The sequence below is a fragment of the Sinohyriopsis cumingii genome, chromosome 5 (genome assembly GCF_028554795.1).
Source record: "Sinohyriopsis cumingii isolate HCF-2022 chromosome 5, ASM2855479v2, whole genome shotgun sequence".
In the NCBI taxonomy this organism is placed as follows: Eukaryota; Metazoa; Mollusca; class Bivalvia; order Unionida; family Unionidae; genus Sinohyriopsis; species Sinohyriopsis cumingii.
Genome location: NC_142965.1, coordinates 38,387,877 through 38,406,407, shown reverse-complemented (window position 1 = coordinate 38,406,407; position 18,531 = coordinate 38,387,877). Strand labels below are relative to the sequence as shown.

The window sequence follows — 18,531 nt, the reverse complement described above, 5'->3', positions numbered from 1 at the left end:
CGCCTTTGAGCCGTGTTACCTCGACCTTTACGGCTGACACTACAGAAGACAGCCACCCAACACACTCAGTGCTACGCTTTGTAGTCTGTCTATCAGAAAGGAATTTTTCTGGACAAACTGGTGGCCTAAACAGCCTCTTGGCTAAAGTAATATTCAACCTATCATAATGTCCCGCACACAATGACGCTGGCCTTGCACAGCTTCACATGCACGCCATGCTGGCAAAGGACTGCGGCATGGCACGCATAAAGTCCCATCTGTGGTCAACCCGCAGCTGTTTGGCTAACTTTAGCAACCCAACTCCCCACTCGTAGATACATTTAATATAATTAAGCATATTCCTTGAAACGAAGGGCAACATCGACACGGTCACTCAGATCTTATCCTTTTTCAAGACGTTTAGCTCAGCTTTGTTTTAAAAAAAAAACATTTGTAGAAATGATACACATAGAAGATCATCAGCAACACCTAGCTGTTCATTATTATCAGCAAAAGTGTGCTTGCATTGGACTTGCACTTGTTGAAAACTTCAACCTTAAAGGTCACAGGCCATGCTCTAACAGTTTTCTTTTTACATACGATTTGCGTTACATGATTAAAAGTAGTAGTTATACTCGCACAAAAAGAATAAAAAATTATCAAGTGTCAAGAAGAAATCATAATTTAATTACTCGAAATAGAAGTATAAATCGCTGTTACTTCCCCTTAGCTACGATTTCCCACCTAAAGAGGACGCCAACTTGAAATGACGTACATTTATCCCCACAAGACAAAGCACATGCTTCTTGTTGTCGAAAAATAAAACACTATAAGCTATGGATAGGGAACATTTAGATGAAACTATTGAAAATTTACTGTTCAACCTTGTATCGATGCGCGTGCACGACGCACTAGATTGTGTCACTTAAAAACTATTATATTGTTTCAATTTATTTTCAAAATTCCTGTTAATACAGGTAGAAATTAATCAATGCTGGCTTCCCTATGTAGGTAGACTTATTTAAAAAAATGGCACACTTAAAAGAATAAAAGGAACTAAATTATGTAGGTCAGATCTGTTGGATGTTAAGATTGTCACTTCTCGTGAATTCCAAATGAAGTGCATCTTAACATGATCCGAGACTGTGAATTTGTCATGTAAAAATGTACATATGCTCGTGTTCTTCAAGAGTGGATTATATGGTGTGTCAATCAGGCGATGTGTAGAGAAAAAGTTAAAACTTTTTTTCCATTTACACGTATGCATATTGTTGATGTTTAAATGATATTTCTTGCGCTTGTGTTAACTATTGATTGGCTTCATTTTGTGTGTGATATTTGAAGATTTTGGGTTAATCAGTTTTGCATTGTAATACAGAGAAGGCATTCGCAAAGGCATATAGTGCTTTTGAGAAAGAAGAATTAAAACAGACGATTTAATGCTACTGGTTGTCTACATAACCACAAATACAGACAAGCCTATTAAAGAAATTTGTATATGAAGAGATGATAAGCGGAACAGTAACAAATGCCAAAATCATGTCTACCCTATCATTTTATGTAGACGAAAGGGATATTTGCTGAGGAGAAAGTTACCAACATAGTTATGCACCGCGTTTCATTTCGGTTAATAGGAAGATAGACGTGTTCCACAACGATAACAATATTGCTACGTTCCCCCCCCCCCCCAACAAAATGTCTGTATCCATTTTGGATTGTTGCAGAATGATAAACCCAGACTGTCTAAAAGAGTATGTCAATGAAATTTCAATCATCTGTTAAATAGTCACCTGAATCGTTAGTGGACTATTAAAACTTGACCAACTGAAAGTACAAGCTATGTACGAGAATATTCTCAAAGTTAATTTCTGTTTAACTCTTTTGGTAATGCTTCGCAAATAATTTGTTCTCTGAGCTTAGGAAGAGTCTTGCGAATGGATTGAGCTACACAATGTAATAAGTTGCTTAAAAATCTATAAAACGTATATGAGATAAGTAATTAAAATTGATTTTTTATGTTATTACAGTCATAGCGTAGGTAAATGCATAAGTTTCCACCCTTGATTTTAGCGTTCAGTTTGGATAAACAACGACCACGTGCATGTTACAACTCAGCAGCTGCTTGGCCGTTTATCCAACTTGAATGATCTCGGTCTTATGTATACTCTCATAAAAGTCAATAACGTCATCCTCGATAAAAAATGTATGTATATTAAATGTTCAAATATGAATTCCAAACAAATATCCCATTTTACTTGCACCATTCGATTTCAGACCAGAAGGACTGCAGGTGTGTGATTTGCAATTATTTTGAAGATATTTTACTTAGTAATAATAAATAGTAATTATTTGTACATTAGCAGTACATGTTCTTTCATCAATGAAGAACACCATTCAAACACCTGAATAAAAGGAAAATATTTGCACGTTTAATAATCAGTTTTTATTGTTATATGCCATTTGAGAAATACCATATCATTCCATACAACTTAACTACATTCCATCCTCGTAGTGTATAGCGTAATTTCTGAATGCAGTCTTGGCTTGGAGTGAAGTCCAGTACTTCAAGATGGCAAGATACACTATAGTTACAATGTTAAAAGTAGACAGATTACATTTCAGTATGCCAAACTTAATGTGTGTAGTGGGCGCCGAGGTATCAGAATTCAATCTTAGATGCGCAACAAGAACCATTTTCTCAACCGACCAGCTCCACTAACCAAATTTTCCCTATCTCAAAATTTTTTTTCTCAGTCCAATGTAAGTTCAATGCAATGGAGCCAAAATATTTTAGCTTCCAATTTTCTAAGGCAGGCAATATGTTGATAAATGTAAAGCCTTCAACATAATGAGCAGAGATAGAGTGAATCTATAACATAGTAAACAATATCATTCGCAGGACGAGTCATACACCATGGAGGGAATTACAAGAGAGCTTTTCAGTTACTGGCAGTTTGATAAATCCCTTTCCCAATCATTCTCTTCTTTGCTTGACAAAAGTCTGTGGACGGATGTGACCTTTACTTTTAAGACAGACGAAGCCGTCGTGAAGGTCAAGGGTCACAAAATCATCCTGGCAGCGAGAAGTCCAGTATTTGAAGCTATGTTCTACAGACAGATGGAAAGCAATGAAGTGGCCATAGTGGATTCTTCACCGGAGTCTTTCAAGCTATTTGTAAGGTGAGGACGTGTTTTATATTACTAATGTAGAAACTGTTTTGAAATAAATTCTTGTTCTAAATGATATTTATAGTTATTCTATTTGCGGCTATTTCTATTTTATTTAGTGAGCGTGAGTTTGCGAGGCAGACAAATGCAAGAATATTTAGGAAATTATTTTCAACACAACCTCAGTGAAAAAGTATTATTCATGGATCCAGTCGCTGTCAGTACGAAAAGTGATAAATAGGCAAACAGGATAGTTTTAACATCCAAGTGGTTTTCGTCCTTAATGCATTAACAAAGTGTAGGACCTTGTTTTACATTACTGACCGTTCTCCATACTTCAGTAAGATTTTAAAGGTAACATTGAAAGTCTTCTCTTCAAGACAAGTAACACACTAATTAATTAGTATAGTTATTTACAAAAGGAGGAAGTGTATTAGTTTTTGAGAGTATAACATACCACGAGTAACATGAAAAAATAAAATGAAAAATAAGAGAAATAAGATAAATAAGATGAAAAAATAAATGAGATCCATAGTTTAATTTTCCATAACTTTAAAAATTGTTTGTGAAATCTTGTTTCTGTATACAATTTGGACCATCTGGCTTAAAATAAATGGTCAAAACTATTTTGAAGATACTGAAAAAAAATAACTACGATTACTGTTTATATATATTGTTATACCTAACTCAACAAAACAGGACAATATATACTATTCCTAAATCTGACCTTACTGGACAAGCCAGAATACAAGGTACTATTAAGAACTACATTCCCTTAATAATAATAATAATAATAATAATAATAACAACAACAACAACATGAAACAAAGTCAGAAAACAATATGATGCGGTTCACTGTGTTGTAATACCTTTATAGTGTTATGAATGGAGTTTTGCATGCACAAACATTGTCCATTCAATCTTGTCTAGATTATTTGATATTAGATGTTGGGATATGAGATGACGTTTGACCTACTAGATTGTATCATTTTTGATCACCTCATTTTATATGTCACTGAAAACACCTACCACATGTGAATTGCTTCTTCCATTTCTGAGCGTATACCCCACCCACCATCGTTTAGATCGCCATCTCTATTCTCTTATTGATGTGAACTCGGTGTTTTACACTTCGTTTGAGTATAAAACCTTGTTCTGGTCATCGCAATGTCACGCTATTGTAATGAGTATCAACGAATTTGTCAAGAAATTCGCCTCATGGCATGAACTTTGCAAGTCCCGGGAGATCAACATTAAATGGAAAGAAGTTCGCATGTTAGCGGTTATTGCGCCAATTCATTTCCATGTTGGACCATGCTTGTGTCGTGCTGTAATACTCCTGAATAGTTTTGGAAATGAATTATCTTACTGGAATATCAAATCCAGAAATATGATGATAGTTCATAAATTAGTGCCTTCAACCATCCGGTGGAGTTTTGTTACCGAAACAGCGGAGGCGCAGGATAGTGATGGAATCAATGTACCCAGCCAAAGAATCACATTTCCCTTGTCTGGCTTTTGTTGAACAATATGTTAGAACTAAATGTTACTGTTCATTGTTGTAAGCTCTTGGCTATGTAGAACTTGTTATTTTATTTTAATGTGTAAAGTGGTATACATTTGGTAGTGACTATTTTGAAACATATTACGACTCATTGCATCATAAGTACAATACACTCTCGCTCGATTCGGTTCGAAATCCACTTGTCCATTGAATACAAACAAGATGGCCGCTATCGCTTAACCGACTTGAAGCAGCTGTTCCGTTTTTTAGTGCCGTTTTCATGATATTTTTGCTTGTTGCGTGTTTTCATCTACGTTATTTTGTTCATTATGTATTGGCTGTCAAATTCGTATGTGTTTCTTCATCTCCTTGTTTTGTAAATGAGAACAATTTGACTTTTTCTCAGCTGTCTTGCTCCACTGTTTTTGAACAAACCGCCATCACGTGATACTCGCCAGTCAACCCGTTTATGCTACGATGGACCCTCATTAATTGCTTTAAATGATCACTCCTTGGCTCTCCACACTACATTGTGCTCTAGACTAAACGAACTGGGACTACATTCATCATTACCTAAATGCAAACAGAAGCGAAAAAAGAAACGTTGTTTCAAAAGCTGGCCTGCGTAGAACAGGAAGAAGAATTCCAGTTATCTCTCTTATTTCGACTCAACAATTTAAAAAAAAGTTCGACCGTTAATTTAGATAACCTAATTCAAATCCCTATTAATTCGTCAACCTTTGTGTCAACTATCCAAGAGATACCTGTGCATATTGTATTATTCGATGCCCATTCAGTAGAACCACCGGAAAAGCGCACAGAAATAGTTAATTTTATCAACGACCAGAATAATGAAGTCTTTTTCCTGACAGAAACATGGCTAAAAACATCAGGCGACGAGCCCAAGTGTGTGGATCTAACACCCACTGGTTACTCCATCAAGTCGTTCCCCCGTAATTCTCGCGGAGGTGGAATTGCTGTCATCACAAAGAACTCCATGATAAAACGTCTTAACCACACCACCACATTCAATGTCGACCACATATCGTTTGAACTAGTCCAAACCACACTCACACTGGAGCAAAGATCAGTCCATTTTTTCTGCCTATACCGCCCTCCTCCTAGTAGAAAAAAAACAAGCTGGCTGACTCTCTTTTTGGGGCAGTTTCCGAATCTCCTGGACTATGGAAATTCGATAGGTGGCAACCTGATTATTCTTGGAGATTTCAACTTTCACTTTGACTGTCCCGGAAACCCAAATACATCCAAACTCATAGATTCCATTAATGGTTTCAACCTCAAATAATCAGTTAACCAACCCATCCATAAACATGGTCACATTTTAGACTAGATTCTTCATAGACCTGATGATAACATTCTACGGTCCTCCCTGGTATCCTATGACCTTGCATCAGATCACCTCTGCATTATATGCCATCTTGACGTATCAGTCCCTAACCCTCCACCTTTTTCTGCTACTAAGAGAAATCTCTGTATGATAAATAGAACCAAACTAAGGCACGACATCCAAGCTAACCTAACAACTTGCTTGCCTCCTACCGCAGAACAACTCGATAACTGTCTGCGTTCATTGCTTGACAAACATGCCCCAGCTACCAAGTGCAGAGTATCAATTCAAAAGTGTTCTCCATGGTATAGCAGTGTTAGGGACCAGCTTCGCACTGCTAAAAGAGACCGCCGTAAAGCTGAGAGGCTTTGGCTTTCCACCAGACTCACTATTCATAAACAAATCTATGAAGCCGCTAAGAAGAATGTCACAAATATAGTCCATGCAGCGAAATCAGCCCACTATACTACTAAGATCATGGAAAGTTCCAGCTGAAAAGAGCTCTTCGAGATTACTAACAAGTTAATGTCAAGGAACAAATCAACACCACTTCCAACAACCTTCTCTCCAGTCCACCTTCCGGACATGTTTGCAAATTTCTTCCGTGACAAAGTACAAACCATTAGAGATAAGCTTGACACCACAATTTCAATTGACTCGTCATCACCATACAGTTGGGATACAGAATTTGAGCGGCAACCATTAGCAGCATTTGAACCTGTCTCTGTGGATTTCGTACGTACAATCGTGATGAAGAGTGCACCAAAGTCATGTGAACTTGATCCAATTCCAACATCACTGCTGCTTGAGTGCTTAGATCCAGTATTGCCTTCACTAACTGATGTTATTAATACCTCTCTCTCATCCGGGGAATTCCCATCATTTTTCCAAACTGCCATTGTAAAGCCTCTGTTGAAGAAACCAGCACTAGACCATAACGATTTAAAGAACTACTGCCCAGTTTCTAATCTCCCATTCATATCAAAAATCTTAGAAAAGGTTGTTCTATCCCAGCTTGTACCTCATCTAAATTCAAACAGTCTTTTTAGCAATGTACAATCTGCATATCGCCCTTGCCACAGTACTGAAACTACTCTTCTAAAAGTAATTAATGACATTCTCTCTGCGTTGGATAGCGGAAAGATTACAGTCCTCACCCTCCTTGATTTGTCTGCAGCATTTGACACAATAGACCATGATATATTACTTCACCGTCTCCAGCATGTATTTGGCATTCATGATACAGCCTTACAGTGGTTCAAGTCCTACTTGGTCAACAGGACACAAATTGTATCTGCAAATGGAATACACTCCAGCCCAGTTGATCTATGTTGTGGTGTTCCACAGGGGTTTGTTCTTAGACCTGTTATCTTCATTCTGTACACTCAGTCGCTCTCAAGTGTCATTGATCATCATCCAGTGTCTCACCAATTGTACGCTGATGACACCCAAATATACAAATCTAGCCACCCAACTGAAGTCGATGCTACCATCCAAGGTGTAGAGAGGTGCATTTCTGATGTGAAATCATGGATGACATGTAACAAGCTGCAGATGAATGATGATACAACTGAGGCCATTCTGATCACAACACAAAGAGTTTCTCATTCACATCCTTTACCTCAAACAATAAATATCAGCAACACCAACATTAAATTCACACAATCAGTAAGAAACCTAAGTGTTACTCTGGACAGTACTCTCACATTGCACCAACATGTCATGAACATATGCAAGGCTGCATATCTTGAGCTGAGACGCATCAGCTCCATTCCCAAATATCTTTCAGCTGATGCCACTAAAACACTTGTGTCTTCATTAGTACTTTCAAGACTGGACTATTGTAACTCAATTCGGTCTGGTTCATCTCAATATCTGCTCCAGAAACTTCAAAAAGTTTAAAACACAGCTGCTCGGATCATACTTAGAGTACCACGATCAGAGCACACCTCCCCGCTGCTCTGTACCCTACACTGGCTATCCATTCGATCCAGAATCAAACACAAAATTTGTTCTCTGTGCTACGTTTCACTATCGGACTCTAGTCCAACATACATATCCGACCTCACCCATGTCTACACACCAGCAAGATACTTACGCTCCTCTTCTGACAATCGTATACTCATTATTCCCACTATGAAAACAAAGTCATATGGACATCGTTATTTTGCATACCAGGGCCCAGCAACGTGGAATGAATTGCCCACTGAACTTAGACACAAAGACACAGTGATCACATTCAAGAGGGCTCTCAAAACTCACTTATTTCGACTGCAAGAACAAACTTAAAGACATAATAATGTTTTCTACCTTAAATATTCTCAGCATGTTTTTTAATGTTTTCTAATTTCATGGTGTTTGTTTTTGTAATCATATCATTATATGGTTTTTATCTTAAAGGTGTTGTCTAATGTTGTAAAGCGCTTAAAGCTTCTAAAGATTAGGCGCTATACAAAGTCCTCATTCGTATTATTATTATTATTATTATTATTATTATGTTCATTTCTACGTAATCAATTATCTGAATATACAAATAAGATTTAAAGTAAAAACCCACACCACAGATGTTGAGAGGACAACTTAATTCTGTCTAACGTTTATGTTCAGAGGCATTTTCCCATTCAGTTGGAACAGTTGAATTGGTTACCGCCATGGTTAGCCCTGAAAAGGATAAGCTTTGATTGGCTAACTAAGGTCATGTGATGTAAATAGGAGTCTTTAAATATGAGTGCAGACAGTGCAGCGGCAGATAGCCGTCAGAGCGGTAAAGTATGATCATCTAAGTAGAAAAGAATTTCTGCCATATATTCTAAATCCAATCGAAAAGCATCAGATTATTCCAATAACCGATATTATATCGACACAATAAAATTCCAAAACTAAATCAAATTGTTATGAGAAATTGTAAATAGATTTATTACATAATTGTCATTGAATTTAAATGCCTGATAATTGTTATGTAGCAATTCCGTTATAAAGCCGCTGCTATCTCCCACCACACTAAAGTCCAGTAGTACTAAAACTAATTTTCTATTGAGAGATCACGCTACTGTGTCAGAATGTGTTTCAGTCAGCCTGGACATTAGCTGTCATTATGCATAGGAATTAAATAACATAACTAATTTCACCATAATATTGTGTATTATACCGTTGTCTTTTGGAATCTAGACGAACAGATCTGCTCTGTATTTTCAAAGCTTGTAGAGTTGGGAAAAACACTGCGCTGATGGAAGGTCACTATGCGATATTGAAAGGCATGTTCTACCGCTCCTTTATTATTTATAAAAATCATTTTATGTCCTGAACCCTGATCCTTTCGATAAAACACACGGGGTGCGACTATATATATATATATATATATATATATATATATATATATATATATATATATATATATATATATATATATATATTGACCATGTCTTGATTATGATTGTAAATAGTATGTTATAACGTGAAATTTAAAATAGGAAGGTGTTTTATTTATATACAAAAAGACTACAAGCAATCAAACTTAAAAAAGAAACATGATACTGATGGCATGAATATTAGCTGTATTCCAAATATTAATATGAAACAAATACTTAAAATTGACGTTAAAATGAATCATAGAACTAAAAGTAATATTTTGTATTCAAAATTATACTGAGGTAAGATTAGAGTAAGTCCAAATGATATGGGTCGTCATTTCCTACAGAACCATCTAACTGAAACATTCATATCTAAATTGGGATGTTTTAGGGTTAAAACTCACACGGCTGGATTAAACTGGGACAATTATCCTTTTGATTCTTTTTCGGCGGAAGGTGGCACACGCTCTACCATATACACAGTACAGAATTATGAGTTTCTTAAATTATATATGTTTATTTTTGATGAGTCAGTACGCCGCATTCTATTAAATTCTTGACTGATAGAGACGACCCGTTTACTATCAACAGTGACTAAACGTATAAGCTAGCCTACCAGAGTATACTATTTGAACATTTTGCAGTTCGAGTTTTCTGCTTAGTAATGAAACTATAATACACAAGTAAAAATCTGTGTGTGCTAAATTTGAAACATATACAAACAGGTATTTAATATTTGTTAAATCTCAGTGTGCGTACAAATTCGGCCGACACCATTAACACACAACTACGCACTTAAATTTATAAGGATTGTTAACGCTAGAGAAACCTAGCGCTGTCTTCATCATTCTTCTCTAGAGGACTCACGGTACAAATTCAGTTCCCATAGAAAACCTATGCAAACACCATGATTTTAAAAATTCAATAACTTTAAATTTCTGACTGCTCATGATCAAACCTATATTTATCAGTATAGACAAAACCTGGATGTCAGCTTCTGTGTAGAGAAAAGGATATGAGCCATGGCATTTTCTGGACCGAAATGTGTTTGAAACATGTGCTTTCAATTCCGCACCAAAGAGTCAGCTGCTAATTTCAGTAATGAGTGTTCCAAACTCAAGAATATAAAGGACTGAAATTTAATCAATAAAACAATGTCACTATTTTTTCAGTGACAAATATGATAAGCTCTCAAAAACAATAACTTACATTATCAACCAATCCTGAACAGCCAAATCCATATATACTCTATTTCACACATTTCCAGACTGGTTCCCATTTGTCCACACAATCAGTACCGTGTGTCCTATAAGGCGTTGGTTTTGGATTCTTGAGTCAAGTGGTGAACATAACATACGAATTTGGCAATAGATACTTGAAACTTTCCTGAAAAGATATTATACATTCTATCTGGCGTGGACAGCATAAGTTTTACAATGTTCGTGGGCTGGTCTCACCTAAATGACTGATGATAAAGACAGACAGATTTTATTAACATTTGCAATAGAGGTCCGTATTAAGTGGTGTGCTAGTTATTGTAACTCCAGCTTCAGTATACCCAAAGAAATATACGACATAGTCTACAGTGTGGTCGAGTCCACATCGAAACTTAAATCCTTTTCTCATTTAATTGGGGACACCTATTGGCTCCTTTTTATTCATTTCCGAGTATAAAATTCATTGTTTTGCTGGGGAAGGGGATGTCCAAAATGATTAACATACATAAAAACAGTTACTTCGCACATTATCCTCTGGGACAAATTGTTATTACTTTGCCTTAGAATCTTCATTGTGGGTTGAACTCAAACACGTGATTATAATCAGTGGAGACAACAATACACACATTTGAGCGAACGAAAAGGAATGGATTCTGTACGGGGTAGCCTAAGTACAAGTACTAGTGGAGGGTTGTGCCAAGGACTGACAGACAAGGGATAGCAGATATCTTTTTAAGAATTATGAATATAATCTTTTATCACTCAGTTTCAAATTTGCTAAAAATACTCGGCAGAAAAGTATAATAAGCTGCTTTGGTCTAACATTTTCAGTTCGCTTGTTACTGAAAAAAAACACGTATAGTATGGCAGAGAAGCACCGGGAATGGATCTCGAGCTTAGAGAGCTGCTGTTCAAATAGTTTTGTATTATTTGTTGTTTTCGACGATCAAAGCACATCTTATTTTGAATTTCCAACTAGAGTTTTATTAATCTCCTCGCGAGCTTAATCTTTTCGCTGGCTGTTAATTCCGTGTTTTGCCTTTTCATCTCTTACAGCCGAAATGTATGTTCTGTGTGCGCCAGACCGTATTTCAGTTTTCATATGTGTGTATGTGTCGACTTCGTTTAGTATAAGTTGGAACCCTTCTTCGGTGGCATCATTGTCACATGGTGTCTTAAATATGTGATCTGCGATTGTGCTGGGCTTTGTTTCAGCCAAGAACGAATTTCTTCGTGTTTGTAGCTTTCATGGAGATTCGTCGGCTAATACAATCTCCTGCAGCTGAAATCAGACCACAAGGAGAATCGCAATTGGGGCTGCAAAGATTACCGACGAGAGTTCCATTGCCATCACACCGGTGCCAAGAAGACACAATCCATTATTGTGGCGTCAATACCATACTTTGCGTTATTGCGTGTTTGAACGTTTGGTATCGAGCGTCACGCTGGCCAACCTTCTGCACGCAAGAATGTTTCAGCCTAGTTGATCCGTTTCAATCAAAAATCTCGTATGTCTTCAATTTTGGGATACATCATTATTATAATTCTCCTATAATTCATTCGTAGATTTGGTTAGTTTTTGAACCCACACCGTTAACCGATTGTTTGTGGTCGTGGGTAAAACGGTGCTGTAATCAAAGAAACCGATAGGTTCCCTGATATCCACAAACTCCAAAATGTTATTTTTTGAAAGGGCCAGAAGTACCGTGCCTTTTTGCCTTTGAAACAAGTCAAACTTTTGACCGAAGGCTGTGGCGATCCTTCGTTTTCGCAACTGAAGCCCGCGTTTAATGTCCCAAAGTCGTGGGGGATTAACAACACATCGACAGGGAATACAAAAATCTAGTACTAGTGTATCCGCGCCTCCATGTGGTTACTACATCAAATCAGACAGTGGTGGAATGATGTTGCAAAACAGATGGATATCGTGCACTGGAACCACCCAGAGCACCATGAGAAAACCACAGAGTGGCAGACAATCCCAAAGCTTGTGCATCGACGTTAAGCTCTCGACCCGAATGGTGTCTCCAAAGGCAAACAAAGACGCAGAGCTATCGGTAAAGCTTTCGTGTGAGACGCCATTTCTTGACTGATCACCGCTGTCATGTTAAACAACGTGGCAATGATGGCCGTCAAGTACATGAACACGATATCTGGTACCCACTGATGAACGCCTCCCCTACAGATATAATGGTAGTTAATTACTAAATCAAAGGTGTAGGCTACAGGGGATCCATGTTGCCAAGTCAATAACGAAGGCGCCGAAACAAAAGAGGATGCTAGTACGTACGGACTGGCGCCAACATAGACTGGCGTGTCTTGTACCCGGTTAGTGACAAACTTCAATGTCAAACTTCAATGTGGCTGCATCCATACAATTGACTGGGTCACGTACCTTTCAGATTGAGGTGTTGTTCATTACAAGCGCACGCAGTTAATTCTATCGCCAGTCTTTAAGCCCTCAAGACATCAACAATATCAATATACTTTTTATAGTTTTCGCAAATATACCTCAGTCGTTTGGTGTATCACTGACGTTGAACTGCAACGTGTTTGGCCTCAACACTGGCCGGTTTTGGTGAGGAGCACAGAGGCATCACGTAGCTGCATCGGAGAACACGACCAGGTCATTCGAGTCCGCATTATTGCTACAGCTACTTAGTCGGCCTTAGCTGCGTAGTAGGAGAGATCATCAGGTGCGGTGCAGGCTCTTTGTTAAGAAGACTGTCCAAACTAGTCTACAGGAAAGGTTCCTGCTGCGCTTTAATACTACTAAATAATTTCGTATAATAATATAACTCTCAGCGTTAAAGAGCGGGCTCAATCATAACAGATTTCACAATAACGGGGCAGTACTAGCGGCAAACCACTGTAGGATAAAGATTTATAAAACAGCACAGAGCACGTGCGACTCATGGTATTCGCTTGTTTCGTCGAACTTCGTGTTCTCCCCGATATCCATATAGACGTCTGAAATTTCAATGTTTAAGAGGAGACTGTCATTGTCGGTGCACAGCATGCCAGTCCTCCTCCATACAACGCCTTAATATGACCATAACAAAAATAATACATGTGAAGCTTGCTCAACTCGAGAACTGTCATAAGCAAATAAATAAATAAATAGTTTAGCTTGATGTTTGCCTCCTATGAGGGTTCGACCACCATGCTGAAAAGACCAAACTGATGATAAACAACCCAAGTGGCATCTAAAATGAAATAAGAGTGAATGGACTGAAACTGTCCAAAGTAACAAGTTTTATGTACCTAGGTGCTATAGCCTCTGATGAAGGTTCCAAGCTTGAGATTCATTCCATGATTGAGCAGACAACAACTGCACTGGTTGAGGCCTATTTGGAAGTAAAGCAACATAACACTTGGGTTCAAGATCAAGCTTATGCACTCCCTCATCATGTCCATATTCCTGTATGCATCTGAGACATGAACACTGACAGCAGAGCTTGAGAGAAGATTCCATGCCTTAGAGATGAGACGTTATCGAAGGACCCTGAAAATCTCGTACTTAGTCCACGTCTCTAATGAGGATGTGCGCATTAGAATCCAACTAGACCGATAAATCAGCTCTTCGCCGGTGATAATATTGATTTTCGGGTGAGTAGCTGATATCACCTATTCATTAAAAGCTGCAATTATCTGCATACAAATTTGGCTGCACACATCGGTGTACATGTTATACACTTACCGGCAATTCTAGTGGCTGTGCAGCTACCGTCGGCTGAAGGGTTCTTTCGGTGACATGTAGATTATATTTCCTGAGAAAATCATATGTTTGGTGACTTGGAAATCCACCTGGAATAGCACAGCTATCTGTCTTGCGGCCATTTTGAATTTCGCGCTTGATATGGATGTTACCAATTACCTGTATGTGTCTAAAGTGTACGCGGGATTGTTCCGGAATGATTTTCATTCTGCAAAATTGCACATTTTAATGAACAGGTGACATCAGACCTACAACATCGTCCATCGGTATCAACACAGATTTGTGGGGCTGATTTATCGGACTAGAATCCAACGTGCAGTTGGATCATATGAAGATCTGCTCACCATCGTAAAGAAACGCAAACTACGATGGTATAGTCTCATCTCATGCTCATCTGGCCTGTCAAAAACAATCCTACAGGGCACACGGAGAGGAAAGAAACAATGAGGCAGACTGAGGTAGATATGTGAACATAACATCTAAGAGGGATGACAGGCATGGACTTTGCAAAGTGCCATAGAGCAGGGGAGAACAGGGCAAAATGATTAGAAATTGTCGCAAAGTCATCAGTGGTGCCCTTATGACCAGCCAGGCCACGGGAGAAATGAATAAAAACGAATCTTTGAAAATGTAAATACTAAAACATTGCATCAATGATCATCGTCAATGCGACAAAAACGTTCAATGAGCAGCAGGGAAGTTTAACAGACCTTCGTGTACAGACCAAATAAAGCTTCCTACGCGAACTTTCTTCGTAGAAGCCTCAGAAATCAAAAATAACGCCTTCTACGGAAGCTAATTTTCATGCATTTCAGACCGGATGCATCGGTTGGTCGCGCCGGTGTGTTAGTAAATATAGCGTTCGAGACAGGAAAAATAAAAGTCAGGGAATAAATTTTTGTTTTTTGTTGCGACGTGGGCTGCTTTGGCCAATTTTACGTCGCATTAAAATAATATACTTGAAAATAATATGAGTCAGAAAACTAGCACAGTTGGAGAGCCTCATTCTGCTAGATTAGCGCGAGAGCAATTAGCGGCAGTAAAGAAACTTATTCCAGCAAAAGAATTATATAAGAAAAAAGTTCGTGATTATGAAGACGCGAAGTATCATCTTACCGATTTATCATCACAATTGTTAAAGCCAGTTACCGAAGCAACTGAGCGAGCCATGTATGGTGACGTAAAAGATCCGGATATCAGGAAACGCGGAATTGTTCCCATGATGAGAGACATTGAGGAACATACTCGATTATTGCCGGAACGAATAATACAAACACAACAAGCGCAAACACAAGCACAACGAGCACAACGAGCACAAGCACAACAAGCACAAGCACAAGCACAAGCACAAGAACAAGCACAGGTACAAGCACAAAAACAAGAACAACTAAAAAAAGAAGAAGAAGAAGAAAAGAAAGAAGAAGAAAAAAAAGAAGAAGAAGTAACGTCGGAAGGTCCTCTCGCGAATTTAATGGACAAATATTTTACTCTGGGGTCTTGGGCGGCGATAAATTTAGATTTTAAAAAAATTGAAGCCGAAAAACTTGGAGACTTCGCGAGACGCAGTTACAACGAAATACTTAGTTATTTAACGGAAGATGGAGCAAAAAGATATCATTCACGAGAAGATTGGTACAAAGCAATATATCGAATAAAATATAATAAATCTCAGGCTAGGTTTGATGATCCGAGTGTTGTTCGTTTTAGGAATTCTGCAAAAGGCGAAATTGGGGAAACATCTCCCGTAACGCCACAATCATTGAAAATAGAGGAAAGTCCCAAAATAAAATTCATCGATAAACCTCCTGCATCTTCCTCCACAGAGTTGGAAGCCAAAATTGCAGGAACTGCGCCCGAAGATCATTTTACCGCAAAAGGTCTCAAGGAATTGGAAGACGAGAGAAATCTAACTGAGGCAGCCAAATTTGGTTTCGACGAAAGAGGAAAATATTTATCTCCCAGATTTCTCGAAAAATATACCAAAGATGAATGGATTCCCGCTGTGTATTTTGCTTCAAAGAAAAGATACGTCGATCTTAATGATCCTGGTTACAAAAATTTTCTGGAAAAAATAAAAGAATCAGAGGAAGAGGAGAAGTTCGAAGATGTATTATCACCATCGTCGTATCAATCAACAATAAAACCAAAAACAGGAAGCGGATATACGGTTTGCCCTGACAGTGTCGTCAACGATGTATCTCGCCTCGAAATATTGATCGGAGGAAAGCGAGCCGGAAATAACTCTCGTGAAATAATCAACGAGGCCTCAGATATTTGTCAGCGATTGTTTCGCGGTGGTGTCATTGATTCCTACATTTACAAGGAGCTCGTTGACGAACTCATCGATTAAAATAACGCAATTGAAATAACATGATTGTTCACAAACATCAACGCAGACCTAGACAGGTCCGCATAGCTAACTCTCGATTGCCTGTGTACAAATATATTCACGGCAATGGACTCGGCGACATCGTTAAAAGCCTCGTCACGCGGGTAGTCCCTAAAATAGGACCCGCAGCTAAGCAAATCGCATCAAAAGCAATAGGAAAGATTGGCGAGACTGTCATCTCTGGTATTGGTAATTTAGCCAGCAAAGGCTTCGATTTTGTCAAAGGTAAAATATCAAATTTGGTGCGTAAAAAAAAACAGCCCGTCAAATTACCTAGTACCAGCGAAATGCCCCCCGAGATCAGCAAAGCCATAAACGACGCAGCAAATAAAAAAATAAATGACCTAGCACAGGAAGTTGCTAATACAAATCTCGCAAAGGAAGTAGCAAAGGAAGTAGCGAACACAAGCTTCATATCGGGCAGCGGTCTTCGTTTTAGATGAAATTCTTATTAATAAATGTTCGCACAAGTGTCAAACGAAGTGTTCGACATGGACGAGCCCGTAGGTAGAGACACATCCGTGCGTGATTTCCAGTATTTCTCGTACGACGCAGTGACACCAAATGCGATTGCTCGCATTGAAATTCAAGTTCACGATACGACGAGATATTTTCTTCCGTCTGAGGCGTATATCGAATTTGTTGGGGAAATTAAGAAGGCGGATAATACCAACTATAACGAAAATTTTAAAGTCGGATTCGTCAACAACGGCATCATGGCATTATTCAAGAGCGCCACTTACATGATCGATGGAAGAGAAATCGAGTCAATTACGGGCAACGTTGATATAGCAACGACGATTATAGGCCTAGCTAGATACTCGGATGATTTTACCAGATCAGCTGGCCCTAGTATGATGTTCGCCAAAGATAATTCCGATAATGCTGATCAATTCCCGTATAATATCGGTGTACCGAGAAATGCCGCTGGTAATGCTGCCGCCGATATCAAAGCTGTGATGGTTGAACCCAATAATAATTACAACATTGGATTTGCCACGCGAAGAGCTATGTTAAAGGGAAATGATCGAAGATTTTCCTGTGCAATTCCGCTATCTCACATTTTTGGATTTTGCAGGCACTTCAGGAAAGTCATTTACGGAGCGAAACATACGATCACTTTCGTTCGAGACGAAGTAGGCAGTGACAGAGCCATCTGGCGAGAAGTAGGTGTGGATGGTGATAAAGGCAAAATATTACTAACTAAATTTACCTTGTGGATGCCAGCGATAGTTCCGTCGATGCTTGAGGAGGAAAAATTATTGTCATTCATGAATCAAGGTGGTAAGTCTGTTATGTCCTGGCTGACAACCACGACCGACTCTATCGACGTTAATATTAACGGAATATTTACCTGGCGAATTGCGTCACAACAAGGCGTCTCGGCACCCAGACACATCTTTGTTGCTCTTCAAAACGCAAATAGATATGATCAAACTCACAGTCACATGATATTCGATAATTTCGCAGCAACAAACGTATCACTAAGAATAAACGGGCAACAAGAACCATCCGAGGATATATCAATTGATTTTGCCAACTATTCTACGGCCCGCGCGTATCATCGATTATTGTGTTTTATGGGTCGTGATCAAAATATCGATACAGGATTGCAAATATCACAGTTAGGTTTTAATACTCTTTATCCTATATATTACTTTTCTCTGGAACATCTCGATTTGGTAAAACAATCTGTCGTTGATATCCATTTCAAAGCCAGAATTAACACAGCTGGACCAGCTAGGGCAATCGCGGTGATTCTCAGCGATAGAACAATGATCTTGGAAGGAATCAGCGGCAGAATGAGAGTCATCGATGCGCCCGTCGAGAAAATGTAACTTTAAAATCGAAGATTTTA

At 38.5% G+C, this 18,531-nt stretch overlaps 1 protein-coding gene across 1 annotated transcript in view; it reads left to right on the top strand.

Annotated features, from left to right (window-relative positions):
- The window catches only part of LOC149798975 (BTB/POZ domain-containing protein 6-B-like), a 51,632-nt gene that overhangs the window by 16,920 nt on the left and 16,181 nt on the right, over positions 1-18,531 (top strand). The window contains exon 2 of the mRNA XM_089957886.1: positions 2,879-3,159. Within this exon, the coding sequence (XP_089814012.1) occupies positions 2,894-3,159 (266 nt within the window). The 5' untranslated portion in view covers positions 2,879-2,893. The remainder of the gene's footprint in view (positions 1-2,878; positions 3,160-18,531) is intronic.